General features: G+C 55.6%; 3 protein-coding genes across 18 annotated transcripts; 1 reads left to right on the top strand and 2 right to left on the bottom strand.

The window, feature by feature from the left end:
• Nucleotides 1–1,282: 1,282 nt before the first annotated feature.
• ZFAND2B (zinc finger AN1-type containing 2B) lies at nt 1,283–4,221 on the top strand. Of its 5 annotated transcripts, none has more exons than XM_033859726.2 (10): nt 1,283–1,358; nt 1,480–1,555; nt 1,829–1,923; nt 2,152–2,283; nt 2,412–2,563; nt 2,815–2,910; nt 2,986–3,046; nt 3,133–3,200; nt 3,532–3,604; nt 3,929–4,221. In XM_033859726.2, the coding sequence occupies exons 2-10, from the start codon at nt 1,501–1,503 to the stop codon at nt 3,965–3,967; spliced, it is 771 nt and encodes a 256-aa protein (XP_033715617.1). In that variant the 5' UTR covers nt 1,283–1,358; nt 1,480–1,500; the 3' UTR covers nt 3,968–4,221. The 5 variants fall into 5 exon arrangements, with proteins under 5 accessions (XP_033715617.1, XP_073663333.1, XP_073663334.1 ...); XM_033859724.2 differs by having other exon boundaries at nt 1,284–1,358; nt 3,825–4,221; XM_073807232.1 differs by lacking the exon at nt 3,532–3,604.
• Nucleotides 4,222–4,348: 127 nt separating this feature from the next.
• Nucleotides 4,349–11,742, bottom strand: ABCB6 (ATP binding cassette subfamily B member 6 (LAN blood group)). 2 transcript variants are annotated; one of them, XM_033859704.2, is made up of 19 exons: nt 10,769–11,742; nt 10,308–10,445; nt 9,866–10,052; nt 9,569–9,670; nt 9,218–9,401; nt 8,487–8,608; nt 7,854–7,963; nt 7,606–7,671; nt 7,308–7,433; nt 7,079–7,155; nt 6,927–6,990; nt 6,730–6,815; nt 6,460–6,517; nt 6,141–6,245; nt 5,538–5,712; nt 5,282–5,394; nt 4,947–5,041; nt 4,807–4,875; nt 4,349–4,617 (listed from the first exon to the last, which is right to left on the bottom strand). In XM_033859704.2, exons 1-19 carry the CDS (start codon nt 11,315–11,317, stop codon nt 4,509–4,511), a joined length of 2,535 nt encoding a protein of 844 aa, XP_033715595.1. In that variant the 5' UTR covers nt 11,318–11,742; the 3' UTR covers nt 4,349–4,508. The 2 variants fall into 2 exon arrangements, 1 of the variants encoding a protein (XP_033715595.1); XR_004527367.2 differs by lacking the exons at nt 4,349–4,617; nt 5,282–5,394 and having other exon boundaries at nt 10,769–11,546.
• A 253-nt stretch (nt 11,743–11,995) lies between these two features.
• Nucleotides 11,996–21,579, bottom strand: ATG9A (autophagy related 9A). 11 transcript variants are annotated; one of them, XM_033859708.2, is made up of 17 exons: nt 21,423–21,579; nt 21,078–21,146; nt 20,381–20,438; nt 19,832–19,963; nt 19,667–19,710; nt 18,755–18,819; nt 17,804–17,965; nt 17,471–17,612; nt 16,488–17,236; nt 16,254–16,407; nt 15,969–16,148; nt 15,313–15,561; nt 14,933–15,111; nt 14,714–14,831; nt 13,700–13,922; nt 13,357–13,502; nt 11,996–13,070 (listed from the first exon to the last, which is right to left on the bottom strand). In XM_033859708.2, exons 4-17 carry the CDS (start codon nt 19,932–19,934, stop codon nt 13,065–13,067), a joined length of 2,520 nt encoding a protein of 839 aa, XP_033715599.1. In that variant the 5' UTR covers nt 19,935–19,963; nt 20,381–20,438; nt 21,078–21,146; nt 21,423–21,579; the 3' UTR covers nt 11,996–13,064. The 11 variants fall into 11 exon arrangements, with proteins under 11 accessions (XP_033715599.1, XP_033715602.1, XP_033715603.1 ...); XM_033859711.2 differs by having other exon boundaries at nt 20,381–20,435; XM_033859712.2 differs by having other exon boundaries at nt 21,085–21,146.
• Nucleotides 21,580–21,767: the final 188 nt, after the last annotated feature.

The following is a 21,767-nucleotide window of genomic DNA, read 5'->3' as shown; positions in this document are numbered from 1 at the left end:
ACTCTAGGTGAAACTGACTCACTTCCCCCAAACATGAGACTCAGGCCTGGCCCATCAGAACAACACATACCCTGCCCTGGGCCACAGGTCAGGACTTGGCAGATAATCCAAGTCAAGGCAATCAGGCCCAGTCAGAGATGAAATTAGGCCTTCTGCTTGAGGAACCAGGAAAAAATGGTTTTAATTTTCACCAGCCTTAGAGCTGTAAGAATGTAAGAAGCAGACACAGGGAAACAGAGCCAAAAGTTGGAGAGGGAGAGGGAGAAGAGAAGAAGGCTGGCTCCTCATTTCCAGCTGTAGCCTGGTTCTGTCTCCATTTTGGAGGACACTGTTCAACTCTAAGTTTATTTCACCTGTTTACTTGTCCCCATGCCCAAACTTTTGGGAAAATAAGAGTGCAACCAAGCCCACGCATGAGGGGCCAGAGAGGCATGTGAGAAACAAAATGTGCTGAAACAGAAGGTCTCAACCTGGGGCTCCCTAAGGTAAAGCAGGACGTCAGTCCAGTGACTCTAGCTTCATTCAAGAAATATTTAATAAGCATTCAGCATATTCTAGGCATGTGTTTTTCAAAGTGTAGTACATGGATAATCTGTCAGAATTCTCTCCTACACTTCCTACTAAATCAGAAGCCCTGGGGGCTCAGGAATCTGCATTTTACAGCAGCTCTTGTAGGTGATTTGGATTCACACTGAAGTCTGAAAACCACAGGCACTGAGCTGGGTGCTGGGGCCTACCTAACACAAAGCAAGGCAGACGTGGTCCCTGACTTACCAGTATATTTATGTGGGGCAGGGGTAGGCAGGGGAGTGAGGGAACAGCTGATTACAATAAGGTGATACAGTGCTAAAACAGAACCAGGGAGACCACAAGAGAGGCGCTTAGCTCAAACTGAGGAGGGTCAGAGAAGTCTCACAAAAGAACATCGAAGCTAAACTTGGAGGAGCTACAGCCCTGAAGAGAAATGTGTATTTCACAGAAACAAGGGAGTTGTCAGCTCCTGGAGAGTAAGTACAGCAGTGGCTGCGAACGAAACGGCTAGTCGGAGAGTGTAGAGTGAAAAGCGGACGAAGGACCCAATTGTGAAAGACCCCAAAACACCCCATCCCTCCAAGATGTCATCGGTCCTTGCCTTCGCCTGCCGTTTCGCCCTTCGTGGAGGTAGGCCCGCGCCCAAGAGAAACCATCCAGCTTCCAGCCTAACGCAACAAGAGGGGGGGTGTAATCGGCTCTTCCGGGACGCTCCCCCGCCCCCCGGGGACTGCGCTGGACGTGCCCGCCCTGCGCGACGACGTCAGCGCGCCCGCGCGCGCCAGGGGAGGAGTGGGAGCTGCGGGCCTGGAGGCGCTGACGCTCCGGTAACCCGGGCTGGGCAGTGGGGAGGAAGGGGCGGGACAGCGAGTCCCCCCACAGTGGGGGGTCGCGGTTTGGACCCGGAGCGGGAACCCTAGAGGAGCTCAGCATCGCTTCCTCTACCAGCAGGCCCCGTCCGGCCCGGCGATGGAGTTTCCGGACCTTGGGGCTCACTGTTCGGAGCCGAGCTGTCAGCGGTTGGGTGAGGGGGTGAGGGGCGGAGCAGGGGGGAGGCGGGGCCGGGCGGAGACGGGCTTGGAACTGCAAGTGGCGGGAAGGGTGGGCTCCCGGGCTGGAAGTGCCCGAGGGGGGCGGGGCTCGAGGTTGGGGCGTGGCTTAGGAGATAGTGGACTAGGTCAGGGGTGCAGTTCACTGCCAGTACTGCGGCGTTTTCGTTCCCCTGAGCGGAAGGCTTGAGTGAGCGGGAAGGAGGTCGAGGTCCCCCTGGACCTGCAGTCCAACCCACTTCCTGCAGATTTTCTGCCGCTCAAGTGCGACGCCTGCTCGGGCATCTTTTGCGCAGACCACGTGGCCTACGACCAGCATCACTGTGGATCTGCTTACCAAAAGGTGAGGGGGCGGTCTGCGGGTGAAAGGGGGCGGATGGAGGATGGCATGCAGAATCTCTGGAACCCCTCTGCCTCCCATTTCCTCTCTTTTACTGTCTTTCTGAGGCTCAGTGCTGGGAACATTGTTTCCTTTTGCGTTTATGGGGGGTCATGTCCAGGTTCTTTCAGGACCAGAGATTTGGCTGGTTTGGGAGTAGGCCACAGACCGACCCCTGCTCCCTGACTGTAGGATATCCAGGTACCTGTATGCCCACTCTGTAATGTGCCTGTTCCTGTGGCCAGAGGGGAGCCCCCTGACCGTGCTGTTGGGGAACACATTGACAGAGACTGCCGCTCTGATCCAGCTCAGCAAAAGCGTAAGGTAAGCGTTGGAGGGGTTCACCATGGTCACCTGGGACTACAGTTGCCTGGAAGTCTGTACAACTGTTAGGATGGGGTTGAAGGGGGATCAGAGTCTCAGCAGAGACAATCCTCCCTACTCCACCTCAGATCTTCACCAATAAGTGTGAACGCTCTGGCTGCCGGCAGCGGGAAATGATGAAACTGACCTGCGACCACTGTGGCCGAAACTTCTGCATCAAGCACCGTCACCCACTGGACCATGATTGCTCTGGGGAGGGGCACCCCACAAGTAGGGCAGGGTAATTGCAACCAAGTCCTCTACTTGCCTTTGGGACCATCCCATCCTTCTGAAACTGACTCAACCTCTGTCATTATAGTGGGGAAGCATCAACCTGTCCCCTTTGGCTAGGGAGTCTTTTTATTTCCTTTGAAGTGCATGTTTTCCAGACCTTGTGGAGGAGTTCCCCTCCAGACTTCCTTGGTCAGGCCAGGGAGGAACATGCAAGCTGACCGTGCCTGCAGGCATGCCAAGAGTGTCTCTTCCCTACAGACTGGCTGCCATCTCCAGAGCACAAGGCCTAGCTTCTTCTACAAAGACCATCCCCAGCCCAAACCAGACCTTGCCTTCATCTACCTCTGCCAGCAGGTAGGCCTGCCTGTTTCTCCTCTTCCTTTTTTCCCTTCACATCTCTGACCTCAGCCTCTTGAATGTCTGCCATAGAGCCACAGCTCAGTCTCCATCCCGGACAGCCTCTCCAGTGATTGCTTTGCAAAATGGCTTGGTGAGTTGGGCAGGGGTCAGATGGACAGAAGCAAACCCAACAGAGAGTAAAGTCCAAGGCAGCTGGTCTTATTTTTCCTTTTGCAGAGTGAGGATGAGGCTCTGCAACGAGCCCTGGAACTGTCCCTGGCAGAGACCAAACCCCAGGTCCCAAGGTACCTTCTCTCTGGTGAAAGAGGGTGGGACGTGGGCAAGGGCTCAGTTTGGAGGGAGGTAGGTGGGACCACTCTCATCCAATGCAGGATAACTGTTAGGAACTTGGGCTCACAATTAAGCTTTTGAACTACAGTATGTGACCTTTGACAAGTTCTTTAACCCATTAGTCTTAACGCACTCTATAAAATGGGGACAGTACTAATACCTTATAGAACCCTACCTATGAAAATGGAGATAATACTCACAAGTGCTCAGCACAGTGATGCCTAACAGATGAGATGCTCACATTTTAGATACTGTCATCCAGCTTAAGCTGTTCCTCCCTCCCAGTTCTCAGGAGGAAGAAGACTTAGCTTTAGCACAAGCACTATCAGCCAGCGAGGCAGAATACCGACAGCGGCAGGTATGAGGACGGGGTAGAGACAGGCCCTGCGCTGGGAGGAAGTAAGGAGTTTACGGGGGGTTGGGGGGTGCTCTTCCAAGTAGTAGAGTTTGGGAATGGTGGTTATCCTTGTGTTTTCAATATGACTCCAGCCCATGCTGAGCTCTGCAGTGAGGACTGTCCCCCTCATTTCCTTGACGTCGAACCCTGTCTTCCTCTCCTTCCCCTCCCCTTGCTCCAGGCTCAGAGCCGCAGCTTGAAGCCGTCCAACTGCAACCTGTGCTAGGGCCTTGGGCTTGGGGAGGGAGGCTCAGCTGAGGAGGACTGTGGCCCTCGCATCTCTAGGGTCCACAGGGAGAGGAGGCCCGGAGCAGCCTAGAGTGAAGATGAGGAGGAGTGACGTGGAGGCCACCTGCAGGGAGCATCAGGAGAAACAGCTTGTGGAGCTGAGCCTACAGATGGCTCTGCTGGCCTCTCCAGCTGCATGGGAGAGAACAGCTCTGAACTGTTCCCTGGCTGGGCCCTGGCCAGACCCCACATGGCCCCCTGCATCTTGACATCCCCCGTATACTGGGGCTCCCCCCACATGTAGGGGGCTGGGAGGGGGAGCTAGAAAGAATAAAGAATCTTGGCAGTCAGTAAGACACCAAAGTGGTGTGTTTCTTTCTCCTCTCCAACCAAAAACAGAAGAGTCCTGTCAAGAACGCTCAGCTGATCTAAGGGTGGAGGCCCATTGCAATCCCCCACACCAGAAAGTCACAGTGATCCCAGCTCAGTCCACACTTTTATTTCCCCCAAAAGTGCTTTTTTGAAAGGCCCCTTTCCTTCACTATAGCTAGCACCAAGACCAGGATGAAATACGGCAGGGAAGAGGGGTACAGTGTTATTTCCCTCGGCTATGCTTTGGGAGGGAAGCATACTTTTGTCACCAGGCCTTAGTCTGGGGCTTGGTGTCTTCGGAGACTTCCTGTCCCTGCTGCTGCAGCTGCCACATGTCAGCATACACCCCGCCTCGGGACAACAGAGCCTCGTGCCTGGGCCAAGGAGAAAAACATAAGTCCCAACCAACTATCAGTTTTACCCCAAGAGTCCTCGCCACTAGTCTATGAGATGACAGGGAACTGGCGAGGGAGATCCTTCCAGAAAGCCCTGGGATTCCACAACCTTTTCCTGGGGCCCTCAATTCAGAGGCCCTTCCCTATTCATCCTACTGTGTCCCTTACCGTCCTCTCTCCACAATGCAGCCATCCTTGACGACGAGGATCTGGTCAGCACTAACCACAGTGGAGAGCCTGAGAGGTCAGAGATCAGTCACCTACCACACCACCAGTGTGGGCCCCGCTGCCCGCTGCCCGTCCCGTACCTGTGTGCCACCACGATGGTGGTGCGGTTGGTGCAGACTTTGGCCAGAGAAGCCTGGATGGCCCTCTCATTAGATGTATCCAGCGCAGATGTTGCCTACAGAGAGGGACTGGGTAAAACTGCCCCGGCCACCCAAGTCCCCAGTGGGAGGAGGATGCGAGCTGCTGGCCAAAGCCTCAGGAATCAAAAAGAACCTGTTTTGCGCTTGAAAACTGCAAGGTGTTTCTGTGAAACATGGATTTGTGCTAGCTCTCCTAGATGGAGACGGTGTCCAGCAAGAATGGCTGGGGCACAGGTCGGGGAGGAAGGAGGGGAGAAGGCACTCAGGGCCCTCACCTCGTCCAGCAGAATGATGTCTGGAGCCTTGAGAATGGTGCGAGCGATGGCGACACGCTGCTTCTCCCCACCGCTTAGCTTCAGTCCCCGCTCACCCACCTGCGTATCGTACCCTGTGGAAATTGCCTACTTCTCTCAAGTCACAGTAATAAACTTGTTTTCTGTGACCAGATGGGCAAGGAAGAGGTGGAACCGAGGTCAGAGGGAGTAACGGGACTGAACTGGGCAGGAGGGGGACTCTGCAGGGGAGGCTCACCTTCAGGGAAAGCCATAATGGTGTCGTGGATGCCTGCAGCCTGAGCCGCAGCCTTCACCTCATCGTTCCCAGCCGTGATGCGGCCGTAGCGGATATTGTTGGCAATGGTGTCATTGAAGAGGACAGTGTCCTGGGGCACGACTCCAATGTGAGACCGGAGAGAGACCTGGGTCACCTGGGGCCAAAAGACCATATGCTCTGGCCTCTGAGACCCACCCAGGCCTGGAAGGTAGGATGGGATGGTGGGAAGCATATGGGATGAGAGGCCCTGCGTGAGAATCCTGCCTCCACCTTCCTAAACCCTAGCTGTGCAGGCAAATCACTTAACCTCTCTGAGTCTGTTTCCCCATCGATAAAGAGAAAATACACTTTCTCTCCCTGCTTCCCGGGTTGCTGCAGATCTTTGTGCCTCATACAGCACCACACCACTCATTCTCATGGCTACTTTTCTTATGCAGGTCGTCTACAGCTAGAAAGGCTGAGGTCTCCTGGCCCAACTTTCTGCAGGGGTGACAGCTCCTCCACCACTCCCTGGATGCCCAGCACCTGCCATTCTTTCACACACAGGCCTCTAAATTACAGGCTTCTCCCAAGCATCCTTACCTGTGAAATGTTCTGCCCATCTATTCGGATGCAGCCAGAGCTGATGTCATAGAAGCGAAAGAGCAGGCGCAAAATTGTGCTCTTCCCTGCTCCTGATGGGCCCACCTGTTGCATAAGAAACAAAGGGAAAACATTCTAAGGCCCATTGGCTTTTAAATCTTTCTCTCCAAGAGGCCACAATGTCCATGGAAGCTGCTACAGTCACTCCAGTAACCTGGCATGACAGGGCTAACTCCACAGCCTTGGTCCCAAGCTACCACGGGCACTAGAATAAGGGAAGCTCAAGGAGTCTGGGCCAACTGGCTGGGTCTCCTCTTACCAGGGCCAGTGTCTGTCCAGGCATCACGGTGAAGGACACATCCTGCAGGGTCTCCCGCCTGCAAAGAAGGATGGGCATGCTCAGCAGGCCTGCTGCACTGCCAGGGGCCCCCTCCGACACTAGAGCCACTACTGGGCCCTGCCCCTCTCTTGTTCAGGCTCTCTTTCCAGGTAGTGGTGGGCTGAGAAGCAGGAAGGAGGGGCAGGAAGGCAGTGTGTAAATTGACACCGGAAAAGGGGGCTGGGGGACAGTGAAAGGGGAGGGGCTCACCCATTGGTATAGCTGAAGTGCACATTCTCAAACTCAATCTGGCCCCTCTGAAAGTGAAGGGGCCCTGCTCCAGGAAGGTCCTTCACCTGGGAGAGTGCCACCAATGTGTGCCATTACAGGCCTGGTATTCTCCAGACACAAAGAACGCCACGCAGGCTCCCGCTCCCCACAAACCCGGCTCCTGTCTCCTCACTCACTTCTGTCTCCTCTTTTAGCAGGTCAAACATGTTCTCCATGTCAATGAAGTTGGTCTGGATCATCCTGCAAGAAGAATGCTGGCTGGAGCTCCTCTGAGGAGCTGGAGAAATAACAGTGCACCCTGAACAGGTGAGGGCCAGGGTCAGGTTACCTGTAGTAGGTGCCAAACCAGTTGAGGGGCATGTACAGCTGGATGATATAAGTGCCAAACAGCACAAAGTCCCCAACCTGTGGACATCAAGGGAAGAGGAGTCACAGGAGGCCTGCGGGCTCTCACCCTGCCCAGTGGCTATCACCCTCCCTGCTTCCCACCCAGGAACCTGGTGGCCTAAACAAAGACCCCGGTCCCCTCATCCCCAGGCCCAGCACAATTCCCTCACCTGTAGCTTCTGCTCACTGACAAAATATGCACAAAGCAGGGAGCCAGAGAGGAGCCCAAGTCCAATCACCAGGTTCTGGGTCTGATTTAGCAAAACCAGTGAAGCACTTGACTTCCACTCCAAACCCTGGGGCCATGACATGAGAGGAAGGAATATCACATACATGCTGACAGTCACCAAATCCCAACCTGGCCCTGGGCACCTTCAACCTCACAGCCCAAATTTTACTCCTCTCTGTCCTGGCAATTCCACAAGGCCAGGCTGTTGCTCTCAGTAGGCCTCCAACTAGCATCCTCACCTGATATTTGATGATGGCCTCGCGATAGCGTTCCACTTCATAACTCTCCGCATTGTAATACTTCACCTGATGAATTCAAACCACCGCTGTTCCACACGGCCACAGCTTTCAGCTCAATTCCCCATCCCTCCTCCCTAATTGTAAACAGCACACCTCGCACCCCCCAGCTGCTTATCAGCCCCAATGGTCCCAGGCACACTCTTCCACATCTCCGAGCCTCACAACACTGCCACCAAGGCCTCTGTTACCGTCTCAAAGTTTAGCAAAGAATCCACAGCCCGTGCCCGGGTAGCATTCTCCTGTGTGTTCATAGCACGTCGAAACTTCGTTCTCCACTCAGTGACCACAATGGTCAGGGCTAGAGAGTGACAGGAGGAGGGAGAGGGAGAAGAAGAGAGCAAGACATCACTCCCAGCAGCGGAGACCATGTGCATGCCTGCTGCTGGTCACATGCGCGCTAACCCTGTGCTACAGCCCAGGGATCCAGATTCCAAAGGGGAGGGAGTCTTAAGCTCCCTGAGGGAAGGGGCTGTGTCCAAGACCTCACTGCAGGCTGCATAAAGCCTGTGTGAAAACGGTTGTGGTGAACAAATGAACGCAAGCTGCATGCTGTTACAAAGATGAGGTTCGTCCTTGACTCGCATCCACAGTGGGCACCTAATGTGACCAGGATGCCCTTCCCCAGCCCTCCCTCCACCCAGGGTGAGCTGAGCTTCCCTCAGCAGAGGAGGCTCACCCGTCATATTGGAGAGCAGCAGGAGGCTATGCGGGTCCACTGATCTACAGTCTCCCAAAGCTGGGTCACCTGAGTGGGAGCAGGGCTCATGCCCAAGGGAGTCCGCAGATAGTTCAGGGAGGTGGTTTCACCAAGCAGCACTCACCGAGGTAAAGACTCATGCACAGGAACACAATGAGGCCAAACCAGGCATTGAAGAACATGCTGAAGTAGATGATGCCAATGATGATGTCGGCCAGCGTGGGGATGACATTGAACACCAGGTAGCTAGGAGGTAAAGTCAAGCAACGAAGAAAGGTTTAAGGGCTCGGAGCCAGCAACTCTCCCTAGGGGGTTTCAGCGTAGTGTTTTGTTTTCAACAGCAACAGACTGGAATCAAGCTAAACGCCCCTTAAGAGGTAGATGGCGAAATAAACCATAGGATGCCCAAATTATAGAATGCTCTGGATCAATTATAATGAATGAGGAAGATCTTCATGTGTGGGTTAGAATACACCTCCCTAACATTTTGATAAGAAGGCCATTCTGAGAATGACGTCTACGTCATGACACCATTCATTTTAGGAAAAACCTCCACGATACCACATTAGTTCTGTGAGTCTGCATGTCTATATGTAAAAAAATGCAAAAAAAAGCAGAACTCAACATACTGAATGGAGTGAGAACCTCTGGAGAAGTGAGCGGAATTCAAAAGAGATTTGCTCTGTCTTCTTTATTTGAATTATTACGAGAGCACGTGTACATTAAGTTTACAATTAAAAAAAAAAAAGAGGACAGAGGAGCAGCTCCTCAAGCTGGGTCTGTTCTCCTGACAGCCCCTCCACCCCTGCGTCTCCAGACCCGCCCTCCCACACTTCCTTTCCATTGGCTTGGCACCTGAGCAGCCCCGTGACACTGGATGTGCCCCGGTCCACGATCCGCAGCACCTCCCCCGTGCGGCGCCCCAGGTGCCAGCGCAGCGAGAGCTCGTGCAGGTGGGAGAAGAGGCGCAGCTCCACCTGCCGCGAGGTGAACTGCTGCACCCGGATCCATAGGAACGTGCGCAGGTTGCTCACGAAGCCTGGGGGAAGCCAGGGGAGGCCTTGGTAGGGCTGAGAAGCCTAAGGACGTCATCCCAGCAGCAACATGTGAAAGGTCTGAGAGCACCAAGGGGCCTGGGGGAAGGACGCCTGTGGGAGAAGGGAGAGGGGCCAATACCAACCGAGGTGAGAGCGGAGTCCCTCATACCTGTACTGCCGGTGCCACCCCCCTGGAGGAACTTGAGGAAGACATAGGTGATGACAGTCCAGACCAAGGAGCTCCAAGGTGCCTTCTGGGTCAGCAAGTTCACTATGGAGAAAACGAGTCCGAGCCCACTTATGGACCCTAGAACCCTCTTCAGGAGAAACCGCCCCAGGAATCAGCCACAGCCTCTTTCTGACCACCCAGCTCCCAACTCTGTCCCACTTCCCTAGGCTAGTCCACTGCACCAACCAGGCCAATGAAAGACCAGAGTGCTGAGCTGACAACCCTTCTCCCCCTCACCTATGTCCCTGTAGAAGATGGGGACCAACACGTTCAGTCCCCGGTCCAGCACCATGAGCCCCAGGCAGATGAGCACAACAAACTGCAGAGCTGGACTCCCTCGAGGCCACAGGTAGCCACTCAGTAGGCGGAGTTTCCTGCCAAGGTCTTGCCAGGTAGACCGTGGTGGCCCCTCTGTTGACTGAACCTAGGATGGTGAAACGCATAAGGGAGGGAAGCTCAGAAATCAAAATGAAGCGCACTAGCCAGAAAGCCTCTAGGGAAAATGTATGGGATTACAGCTCCCAGGTAACGGTAACAGACCAACAAGCTATCCCTGATGGGGTAGAGCTAACAGGGCACAAACTGAGATTTAGGAAAGAAATGGGTTTTTATGGTGGGAAGAAATGATGACAGAGAATGGAATTAAGATAGATCCGAAGTTTCAGAAACTGAGGTGTACCTGGCTCCTGTCTACATCTTGATCCTCTTCATTGACCCGCAAGGTGTATGACTGGGGACGAAGTCCAGGGGCCCAGAGCCCCAGGACAAAAAGCCCTCCAGAGACCACATACCGCAGCACCCACAGGCTAAACTGAACCTAGAATTAAACATATGTGGGGAGACTATCAACGAGGGCCAGAATCCCATTGTTACTACTTATAACACATCTGGGGACTGGGGTAGGGCACACACCCAGGTCCTCCTCAGGGGCCCAGCATCTAATAGGCTTTTAAAAAAATCCACAGTGACTCAGCACAGCCACTCCCCACCAGCTGGCTATCAGCTCCCAGCAGCGCTGGCCCCTCCTTTCTGTCCTTTTTTAGAGGCATTCGAAAGCATGGAGCCAGTGTGACCAGACATGCCATCTTTCTTCCCAGCACCCGCTACCCATGCTTCCCCTCCCCCCACGAGGTCACTCACCTGCTGGCTCAAGTTCGCCCTTGCCCACCACCATTGTGGGCTGTTCCAAGACACTAGGGCCAAGTTCTCGGCTGCAAAAGCCACAGTCCAGAGGAGCAGGAGACCCGGGCTGTGCGTGAACTTGATCCAGACGCCCATTGCTAGCTTCTGCCGTGCCTGGCTCCGTTCCACCACGAGCAGCCCCAGGCCACAGGCGCTGGCCACAGTCCCCAATAAAGACGCCAGCAATAGGTAGCCTGGCAGTGGGGCACCCTGGGCAGCGCCCACCCGGCCAACCAGACCGGCTAGGGGCAGCGCCACCTGAAGTGTGGCCAGAAGCAGCTGCAGCACGTAAGGAGCTACGCGAGGGCCGGCCGCCCAAGACACCGCGTCAGCGCCACCTGGCTGCTCCGGACGTTTGCAGGGAAGAACCGGCACCAAGGCCAGAGCCCCCAGGCCCATCAGCGTCGAGGGTACAAGCGTGAAGAAGAAGCAGGGGCTGAGGCCACCCTTCGCCCAGACCGGACCCGCGGGTCCTTCGGCCTCACAGTAGTTGCCCACAGTCACCATGGCAATGCGTGGCCGCCGGCCGAGGCTGAGGGGACTGAGGGACAGGAGAACTGGACCGGCCGCTCGGGGCGGGGCGCGGAATCCCGGGTATCTCGGGTCATGGAGCCTCGGGGCGCTAAGCCGCGGGGGTCGCGCGGCAGGGACGAACGTGGACCCGGCCACACCACCCCCTCGCTTCGCGCACGCGCCGCCGCCACGCACTCACGCCGGGCACGTACGCCGTCTCTGCCGTCCGCCCCTAGCTCGCGGCCGGGGACCCTCTGGCCAAGTCGGGGCCCACAGGAATGTTCAGCCTCTGCCTCCAGCCGCTCTCTTCCGCAGCAGCCCCGCCCACCAGGGCCGCTCCCAGCTCCTACCCAGGGCCCCATTGGCCGAGTGTCTCCGAAGGGGCGGGGGAATGGTGCAAGCTAGGGAAGGCAAAATAGAACAGCGGAGTCGGCATGGTCACGTGCTCAGGGCGGGAAATCTGACCGCACGTCCTGCCGGAGTCCTTGACCTCCACGGAACCAGGGATCGGAAGCTGCCCTCTGCTCGCCCAGTAGGTCGGTATACCCAAGCGATCGCATTGGCCAGCTTTCCCACATGGCCGACCCGGTCCCCAGCCACCTGGGTGGTTCACACACACCCCACACCCCGCTTGCCCCCAGAACCTTGGCCACTCGAGACAACAAGCCGCGACCTGGTCAAAATCCCTTCTTTATTAAGGGTTGTCAAGCTGTACACGGTCCCCACCCCACTCCGCTGTAAGTTCGGGCAGCGTAGTTCACCGCTCACCCGCAGCGGACCGCAGCTGGGTGAGGGGTGGGGCGAAGGGAAGGAGCTGGGTCCCAGCATGCAATGCGGCAGCCCAAGGCAAAGACGTCCTGTCGCCCCTCCATCCCCCTCAAGGGACAGTGGGATGCAGGCCAGAGCTCTCTTGCTGATAGGCAGCCAGTCGAGGGCACACTTCCAGCCCTGTCCATCCCATGTGCAGGTGGTGGGGCGGGGTACAATAAGCAGCAATAGGGGCCAGGAAGGCCTCAGTCTCCCGGGGGACCCATCTTAAAAGTTGGAGAGGGCAGCAAAGAGTTTCCATCCTGCTCCTGCAATTTAGAAACTTCCTTCTTAGTGTCAAAAGATAGCATGAGGGGAGCTAGGAGCTAAAGCCTCCACACCAAGACAAAGCAAAAGCTGAACAGAAGGGGAACAAGCGAACGGAACAGGAGCAAGTGGCACACATGCCAGTGATGTGCAGGAAGCAGGGGAGAGGTGAGCAGGCTGCAGCACTGGGAGAGAACTGGGGGTGAGGTAAGGGCCACAGCCTGAGCTGCTCATCTGTTCAGGGTGCGGGGAGGGCGGCTGCAGAGGTTGAGGGTCCAGGCCCACCTCCCCACTCCACAGTTGGCACAGGTTCTCCCTGCTTGGCAGCTTCTGTGGTGGGCAGTCCTCTGGAGACTTGCAGGGTTGGGTGCAAAGGTGGCAGTACTGGGGCTGGGCTGGGGACCAGTTTCTAGCACCACACTCTGAGCCAAGGGGTGTCCTGGGGATGAGGCTAGAGTCCTGTGTGCCCTGGTTCCTAGGCCCCCAATCTCTCTCCTGGGGCTGTGGCGAGCCCAGCATTGGCACCTTCCTTGGCCAGGCACAGACACACAAACACCACACGCGTGGAGCCAGGCAACACTCAGAGGAGCCCTCCATGGCAGGCGGATGGGATGGCAGGGCAACGGTGGCCTCCATCCTGGGGCATAGGGACCCTCCTCAGCCTCGTCTATACCTGTGGAGAGAAAAGGGTTGGTAATGGAGATAGTCTTCAGCTATCTGCTTACACAACAGAAGCCTGGAGATAAAGGAAACGGAAAACTTGATTCTTAAGGAGGTAAGCAAAGGAAAAATCAAGTCCTGGATTTCACAGCAGGTGAGGGAAGAAAAGGAAGTGTACTTTGGTGGGGAAGTTGCAGTATCTCTGCCTGAGAGGCCCACCTCCCTTCACATGAGAAGTTTTGACCTCAGCCTGCAAGTTACTGCTTCTGGCATTTGTTTTGGGGTCTTGAAGCCCTTACCTTGTGCACCTGAGGGGGAAGCTCATCCTCCGAGCCCTCTTCGGGCACGGGCTCTGGGTGCCTTGATGCTGACTGCCCATCTTCAGCCCATCCTCCAAGGGGCAGCCGAGAGAAGTGAGAGGGAGCCCGGGGCACTGTTCCAGGATCTAAAGATACAAGTAAATACTCTTAGAATGAACTCAAACAGGAACGAGGAGAAGGGTGCTGGGGCTTTTGGGGGTAGGGGGAAGTGCGGGGGAGGGATTAGTCTCCTTGGGTCTGGTCCCTCTGACTTCTTTCGTCCCCTAGAGGCCCCAGAAGGACCACCCTTCCCTGAAGACTCTGTGTCCTTCCCAGTGGATACCTGTGATGCCTCCGTAGCGCCTCTGGAAGCCCCCATGCAGGGCAGTGGTCTCAGGAGCTCCAGGCCGGGATGCAGCACAGGGATAGCTGGCGGAGCGGGGGATAGGCTGGGGGCCCCGGGCACCCTCTCCCCCCTCTTCGGGGGCACTCTCCCCACTCTCATCACTCTCCCGGCGGTGCCACACATGCCGCTCAGGTTCAGCCTGGGCCTGCTGCTTGTGGAGCTGAGAAGTGGGGGATTCATTAGTTGGGGACAAAAGAATATCTGTCTGAAATAGCTACCCTCCACCATGGTATCGGCCAGTTCCCATTTATACTGCCTCACCTAGAATCACTGACCCAGAGTATCTGATGTGTTAATAATGTGTAACATACACATGATAACTTACAGGTTAAATTCTCAGCAGATCCCTGGAACAAGCCTGTGCATAAATTGTAATAGCTCTCATTTTCCCCAGTCATTTGATTCTGGAACAAATTGGTTGTGAATCTAAGTGCCAGGAACTCTTTTAGGTGCTAGGGATACAGCAGTGAACAAAACAGACAAAAATTCTAACTCCTGTGGGGCTTATATACTTGGGGGAAGTGGGGAAGGATAGATAATAAACAAATAAATAAGGGAAAAATACAATGTCCCATGGTGCTAAATGCTATGGAGAGAAAAACAGAACAGGAAGGTTCAGGAGGGTAGGCAAGGGAGGCTTTTACTCAGGGTGGCCAGAGGTGGTCTCATGGGGAAAGAAGGAGCATACTTGAATGAGAAGAAGGGAGCCCTGTGGATATCTCAGGGAAGTAGGTTCTTGGCAGGGGAAACCACAAGTGCGGAAAAGGCCTGGGTAAAAGTAAGCTAGGCTAAAAAGGATAGGAAGAGGATGTATGTGGGAATGGAGATTGCAGAGCAGGTAAATGGCAGAGAAGAGATTTGAACCCAGGTCTTGCTTCACATCTAAAACCCTCTATTCTGTTTTCAGCTGCCACCTTGGTTCTACGACCCTGCCCCTTCCAGCCCACTCACCTGGTGCATATAGAGGGCATGCAGGCTCATCTCAGTGGACGCATATTCCGACAGCACCAGGCTCTGCAGCTGTCCTTCCCACACACTGCTCCCGGAGCTGGCTGTCCTGGCATCCACCCTGCCCCCCAGCACAGACAGCAGTCATCAACATTTCTGAGACCCACACAAATTGCTGGGGGCTACTGCCATGCCCTCCTCTCATGGCCCACCTCTACTCACCCAGAGCCTGTCATGGTGCTGGGAGCCCGGCCTGTGGGAGCCTGACCAGGCTGCAGCGGGGAGAAGGAGCGCAGGGCAGAGGCGACCTCAGCCCTGTGCCTGGAGCCCTGCAAGTCTCTGGGCAGTGGGGGGCCCCGGCAGGATGAGCCGACTACCACATTTGCAATAAGGCTCAGTGGCTATGAAAGAAAAGGGTGGGTAGAATTCTCAGGGCATAGGGAGGCCTCTGAGTCCCCCAGTATTCTGCACATTAGGACCCAGTGGCACAGAGTGGACAGAAGGAAACTGACCCGGTAGGCCCTTCCGCCCCATGCGCATGTCCCACGTCCCAGCTCTTGGAGTCCACTCTTCCTCTCATCTCCCAGTCCCTAGGAACGCACCTCAGACTCAGATTGTAAGGATTGGATGGATGTAAAGAGGGCATTTTCCGGGAGCAGACCCCCTTGGGCAAGGCCTGCAGCTGCTCCGTCCCGCTGAACTTGCTCCTTGAGGAAACCGAGGAAGGCCGTGCTCTCACGTGGTGGCTGCCAGCCAGGGTTGGTGATGGCAAAGTGCATGAGTGACAACTCTGTCTTCCCATCCTCGGCTTGCTGGTACACTGAGGCCTCCGTCTGCCCACCGGACAGCCACTGTACAAGGGAGGCTGCAGTGAGCAGGACTGTCCCCTTACAGGAACCCTTTTTGTACCTTTCCTGCTAGTGGGGAGGCCTTGCCCCTGGAGGGCAGAGACCACAATGCACTGCTGTATCTTGTCCAGGGGCCCTGGTGCCCACCCCACGAGTAGCCACATGCCAGGCTAGCTGCTTGGTTTGTGCCTTTCAGGGAGCTTGGCCAAGGGTGCAAGTTTAAGGTTATAATCGAGCCCAGGCTCCTGTTTACAAAGCAGTGTGTGCCCTGGTACAGGGTTGCCCCAAGGCAGGGCTGCCTTTCTGTGATTTGTTGGCTCAGAAGGGTGCCTTTTTGCAGTTTTCCCAAAGACACTGTATATGCCAGCATCACCTCTGGCCAACTGCCCCCCTCCCTCCTTTCCTAATACCTGGGGGTGCCCATGCTGGCGAACATCCATCTGAGCGAAGGAGCAGGTATCTCCAACACCAACGACCTCCACGGTGAAATTGCGGAAGAAGTCTATAATCTCCAGGGCCCGTGGGCGCAGGCAGAAGATGAGGATGAGCGGTGTGACAATGGGGCTCAGTAACTCCTCCAAGATAAACACCTAAAAGGGAAGGGATCAGTGTCACAAGAGAGCAGGAGGGAGCCCAGCCCTCGCCACCAGGCTATCAGCCAGTCTCTAGCAGGCCCTAACTCCAACTCCACTCACTGCCTTGTACTGGAAGAGCTGGGCAAACTCGTCCCGGGTCTGCGAGCGGTGGGCATTACCCTGCCAGTGGTCAGGCATGTAGTGGATGTGAGCGAGGATCACGCGGAGCAGCTGCTCAGGGCAGAACACCATGTGCTGGTCCGGAATAAAGGACCTAGTGGGATCAGGGTCATGGTGAGACATAAGCCCCCGGGAATGCTAGTTGGCTTGCTCCCACCTGCTCCCCTGGCCCACCTGCACACGGTCACGGTGACCCCCAGGAGCGTGACAGTGGTGAGGACATGTTCCACAGCCAACACATCTTCGTCGTAGATGGTGAGGGCAATAAGCACGGCCAGGATGGAGCCAGCAAAGAAGGCGCAGTTCTTGGCCAGCAGTGTCAGCAGAGGTGACAAGAAGCAATTCATGTACTTGGATGCGGGCTTGTAGCCTCGGTTGAGGCGGGACTGTAGCTCGTGCTCCAGCTCGTTGAAGTGGCGGAGGTAGCAGCGGCCGTAGAGCGACCAGCAACGTGCTCCCAGGGCCCCCGGCTCCCGCTTCAGCACCTCGGCGTAACTGAAAAAGGCATAGAGGATCTGCCAGATGAGGATGAGGGGGCACAGCAGGAAGTTGGCGATGCCAATCCACAGGATGCGGTTGCTGAGACGCTGGGCCAGCTCGAGCCGTTGTCCCCCACGTTTGTACTCAGCCTTGAGGCTCCATTCATTGAGAAACAGAGAGCCAGGTCCCCAAAAGAGGATCAGCTCGAAGTTGTACTTGAGGCCCCGAGTGAAGAAGACAACCTCCCCGAGACCGGGCAGGCGGAAGCGCAGAGGCAGGAGGGATTTGTTAACCAGTGCCACCATGTAGTTCTGGAAACGGAGGATGCGGTGGTAGATGTCCAGCTCTGTTAGCTCACGCTTGTGGATGCAGATCTGGTGCTCTTTCTGGGTCTGCACAATCCGGGCCTGTACTTCTTGCCACGTGCAGTATGGAAGCGCAGACTATGGGGTGGGGAAGAGACGAGGGATGGAAGGTGGGGTTGTTGCCTCGGCCCCTTGCCCTGCATGAGCTGTGAGGCTCAGGGGTCCTCTGAGTGGAGCCTTTAACCGGATGCTCCTTGATCTGCAAAGGACGGCTGAGGCTGCCCGATGCCCGGGAATACAACCCCCCCCACTTCCCAAGCTGCAGAAGACGTCCTGGCCTGTGGTTGTAACTGCCCAATTTCCCAGTCTCACCATGGGGATGCGCAGAGCATGCAGGTAGAAGGAGTGGATCTCCCAGTAGCAGCAAATGTTATAGATGAACTTGATGAGCCGGTGAACCCAGAAGACACCAGCAATGACGAGGATGGTGATAAGGGAGCCATTTTCCTGAATCCTGGTGGGGAAAAGAAGGGGAGGAGGAGTGGCCCTTGAGGAGCCTTGGCAGACATGCTGCTGTCCTGAAGGATTTGGAGAGGCTGAGCCTGAGCCTGTGTTCTGGGGAATGTTACTGCCTCACACTCCACTCCATTCCCCACCTGCTAGCTGAACAACAGGCTCTGGTGCCCTCTGAACTGCAGCACTTACCTGGCACTACAGACTGGGGCAGGCAAAAAGGCATCTGGCAGAGTAACCTTGACAGGCTCGGTAGGGTGAAGACTGTGGTTCACCATCTTGTTGGCAAATAGGATGTCGTAGTCCACACAGCTGACCAGGAAGGTGGTGAACGCAACCACAAAGAGGAACTGCCTGGGGAGTTGGGAAGAGAGGGCGCAGTCCGAGAGATACCAGTGAAATAACATGGGAAAAAGGAAGAGTCTGGAAGCCCCAGACCAAAATTAGGGAGCAGCCTCTGGGGAAATGGGCTGGAGAACTCCGTGTGGGCTCTCTCTACTGCTTGGCCGCAGGGGACCCAAGCCAGCTCCTTTTTTTGCTCTTAGCTTCAGGCACCACAGAATCAGCCTGCTTTTCCACCTCATAGTAATCTCTGCCGCCACTCTCTGGACTCCTTCAAAGGTCTTAAATTGTGGTCTGTGGTCCCCAGTACCTGATTTCCTTTTGAGATGGTAGTTAGAAGCCCTTTGCGGATTTGAACTCTTTTCTTATGGAGGGAAGGTTTCCCAACCCCTTGACATTTGGCAAAGCCATATGGCTCCTTCCTCCTAGCAGGCTCTCTACTCAGCAGCAGGCCTAAGGTGCAACCAAGGCAGAACAGAGGCATTTTTCTCAAGTGAGTGGCTGGCATCTCTGATACCTCCTGCCTGAACCATGCCCATTCCACGGGAGCTCTGATGAAATGATCAAGTCTGACTTCTCTTTGTGGAAGAGACAGGACTTGGAAAGCTTTCCTTATAAGCGAGATTAAAAAAGATAAGGCTGTAAAACGGTGTCACACCCAGTCCTTAAACTCTAAATGTTTGCAGAGTTTTGAGCCTAGGACTGACTTGCATTGGCGGTTTGGGCCAGGCGTTGAGCTCAAAGAGAGGAAACACTGAAATGTATTCCTTCACCACATCGTCCATCCCTTCTTATACTTACATGAGCTCAAAGATCTCCCCGATGAGCATACAAGTGAAGCCATTCTTCTGGTGTAGATTATAAACGTGTAATTGTTAAGAGAAAGTGGTCTGTATAGACAGCAATTAAGAGCACAGGGACTTCCCTGGTGGTGCAGTGGTTAAGAATCTGCCTGCCCATGCAGGGGACATGAGTTCGATCCCTGGTCCGGGAAGATCCCACATGGAACAAAGCCCCCCGTGCGCCACAGCTACTGAGCGTGCGCTCTAGAGCCCGTGAGCCACAACTACTGAAGCCCACGCTCCTAGAGCCCGTGCTCCGCAACAAGAGAAGCCACCACGATGAGAAGTACGTGCACCGCAACAAAGAGTAGCCCCTGGTTGCCACAACTAGAGAAAGCCCGTGCAGAAATGAAGACCCAACACGGCATAAAAAAATTTTTTAAATTTAAAAAAAAGTACAGACTTTGGTGTCACATACCTGAGCTGAAGTCCTGGCTCTATGACTTTCAAGCTGTGTGACTTTGGCCAAGTTACTTAACCTCTCTAAGCTTTTGTCTGTAGTGGTGTGTTGGGAATAATAGCACCTGCCTCATAGGATTATTAGGTCTGAGATAGTGCATATAAAGTATTTAACACAGAACTGACACAGAATAAGTCAAATGACATTAACTATTATGGTTATTAGCATACCATCAAAAAGAATCACACTCAGAGAGGTTCCTTATAAACTAACACTACAAAATGCAAGGCACGTAGCTCTTGATAAATGTGAGGTATCATTGTTTATAATGATCATTATTTCTCTAGCCTCTTTCAGGCTCAAGGTGTCTGAAAAGGATTAGAACCATACCCACACCGACTTCTCATCAGGGGCCTGGCTTAGAGAGGGGCTGTAGGTCCCAGAGCTCCAACACAGAGACACAAAGGATATTCGAGAGAAGAAGAGATCAAGGTTTTCGATGTGGTGCCAAGGTGCTGTGGGTACAGGAGCAGAGACGTCAGAGCCCTGAAGAAGTGGAAGCCCCTGCTCCCTCAGTGTTCCTCCACCAATTCTCCCCCCAAGCCCCAGCTCTGGCCGTCATGTCCAGGAACTCACACTTGCTCCCCTCAGGGACATGCACCAACAGGTCCTCCTCCCCGGGGGGTGAATCGCTGTAGGAGGCCTCTAGGCGCTGGTATTCAGTGTCAAACTGCGCCATCACCACCGCCCCCTGTCCACCTTGTCCACCTGTGGGTAATGAGGAAGGAGAGACCCAGGTTCAGACACCTGGTGCTGTTCGTCTTCTCCCCTGCCTACCAGACCAGAAATGAGTGAGAAGGAATCCTGGGCTTGGTCTCCACTACCAGTCTTCTTGGATCAAAGGCAGAGAAAGAGCAGTAACCCAAGGAGAGCAGCAAGCTCAGGGCTTGGGAGGCCCTCACTGACCAATGAGGTCAGTCATTCCCAGAGCCTTTATTGAATGTCTACCAAGGCCTTGCTGGCCTGAAGGCAGATTCTGGCCCTGTGGGGGGTCTGCTTCATCTTCTATTCACTGGAGAGAAGGGGTCCTCCCCCTCCCCTCCTAGAGAAACCTTGGTCTCCCAAGAGACTAGCAGTTTGGAAGCACTTTGTAAACAGAGATTTGAGATAAGCACATGGCCCTACCAGCTCCATGGGCAGTGTCTGCTCCACTCCAGCCCTCGATGCCCTGGCTCTGCAGCTGCTGGAGGAGAAGGTGTCAGGCCCCGGAGAGTGGGGAGTGGGAACAGAAATAAACCCAACCCTACCACCCCCCGACGCCCCATACTCAGGGGCGGCCAAGCAAGGGGCAGGGAGGCTGCAGTGGGAAAGAGGCACCCTTCCAGCCTAGGGCTATGCGTACTTCCTCTGGTTGTATTATACACGGTCACTCATTCAACTCTAGGGTCCCAAGAAGTGTCTAAATGAACCTGTGGAGACTGAGTCTGTACAGGGCTGGACTGTTTCTCCATTGCCCCACTTCAGCCTCAGAAATTAGATGGACCGTTCAAGGTCCACGAAGCCCCAAACCCAAAAGCCAAGAAGAGAGTCTTTTCTAAAGAGGACCTTTCTGGTCAACTCCTTCCCTTGCTTCCCTAGCCCCAAAGGCCCAGCAGGCAGGCAGAGTTCCTGGATGGGATATACTGATTGGGTCAGTGTAGACCTAGATTCTGGGTGAACTGTGGGTTACCTTGGTCCTGGAGCCAGGCATGATCTAGGTGGCACTCAACCAGTCAGTGCAGACCCCGTGGCTGTGGAGCCCTGCCCAGCCAGGCCCCGGTGGGATTCCCTGGGTTAGTGAGAACCCTGGGTCCTAAGCTGACCAAGCCCTCAGGGAACTCACCACTTACTGGGTCAGTGTAGACCCAGGGCCCATAGAGCCCCTGCCAGCCGGGCCTGGGTTCAGGGGTTCCTGCGAACGTTGGAGGAATCAATCCAGTCCGACAGCCGATACCGCAGGTGGGCTGGGTTGCCTCCCTACACCCAGCAGCCACGACCCGAGCCCAGCACGCCCCCAGATCGCCCGGCCCCCGGCCAAAGGCTCGGCTCCCAACAGCGGACAGCCCTGCGCGCGGCCCCGTCGCTCGCGCGCGCCCCCGTCCGCGCGCCCCCGCTATCAAAACATTCCGGCTGCGCGCCCCCGCCCCGCCCGCGGCGCCCCTTCCCCCGTTACTCGCCGCGAGCTCACTTAGGGCTCCGAGGGCACCCCTGGCCAGGCCCGACCCGGGCCGTGAGATTTCGGTATCCGGTCTCGCGTTTCACCTCAGGGACGGTGACCCGGGTGATTCCAGGGGCTCCGTCGGCTCCACTGGGCTCAGCCCGACCCGGAGCAGTAGGCCCGGCGTCTGCCACTCACTGTCACCCGCAGTTAGCCTGACCAATGAACATGATGGGTGGAGACACGACGGCCAATCTCGGCGTCTGGGGCAGGACTAAAGGCTAGAGGCGGGTCTTGGAAGTCAGGGGACCAATTGTGCGCTCTACGTGGGGAGGGGTTCAGGTGCGGGCGACGCCTTTTGTCCTCTTTGCTGCC

Source organism: Tursiops truncatus, chromosome 7 (assembly GCF_011762595.2).
Source record: "Tursiops truncatus isolate mTurTru1 chromosome 7, mTurTru1.mat.Y, whole genome shotgun sequence".
Classification (NCBI taxonomy): Eukaryota; Metazoa; Chordata; class Mammalia; order Artiodactyla; family Delphinidae; genus Tursiops; species Tursiops truncatus.
This window is presented reverse-complemented; position numbering and strand designations above follow the sequence as displayed.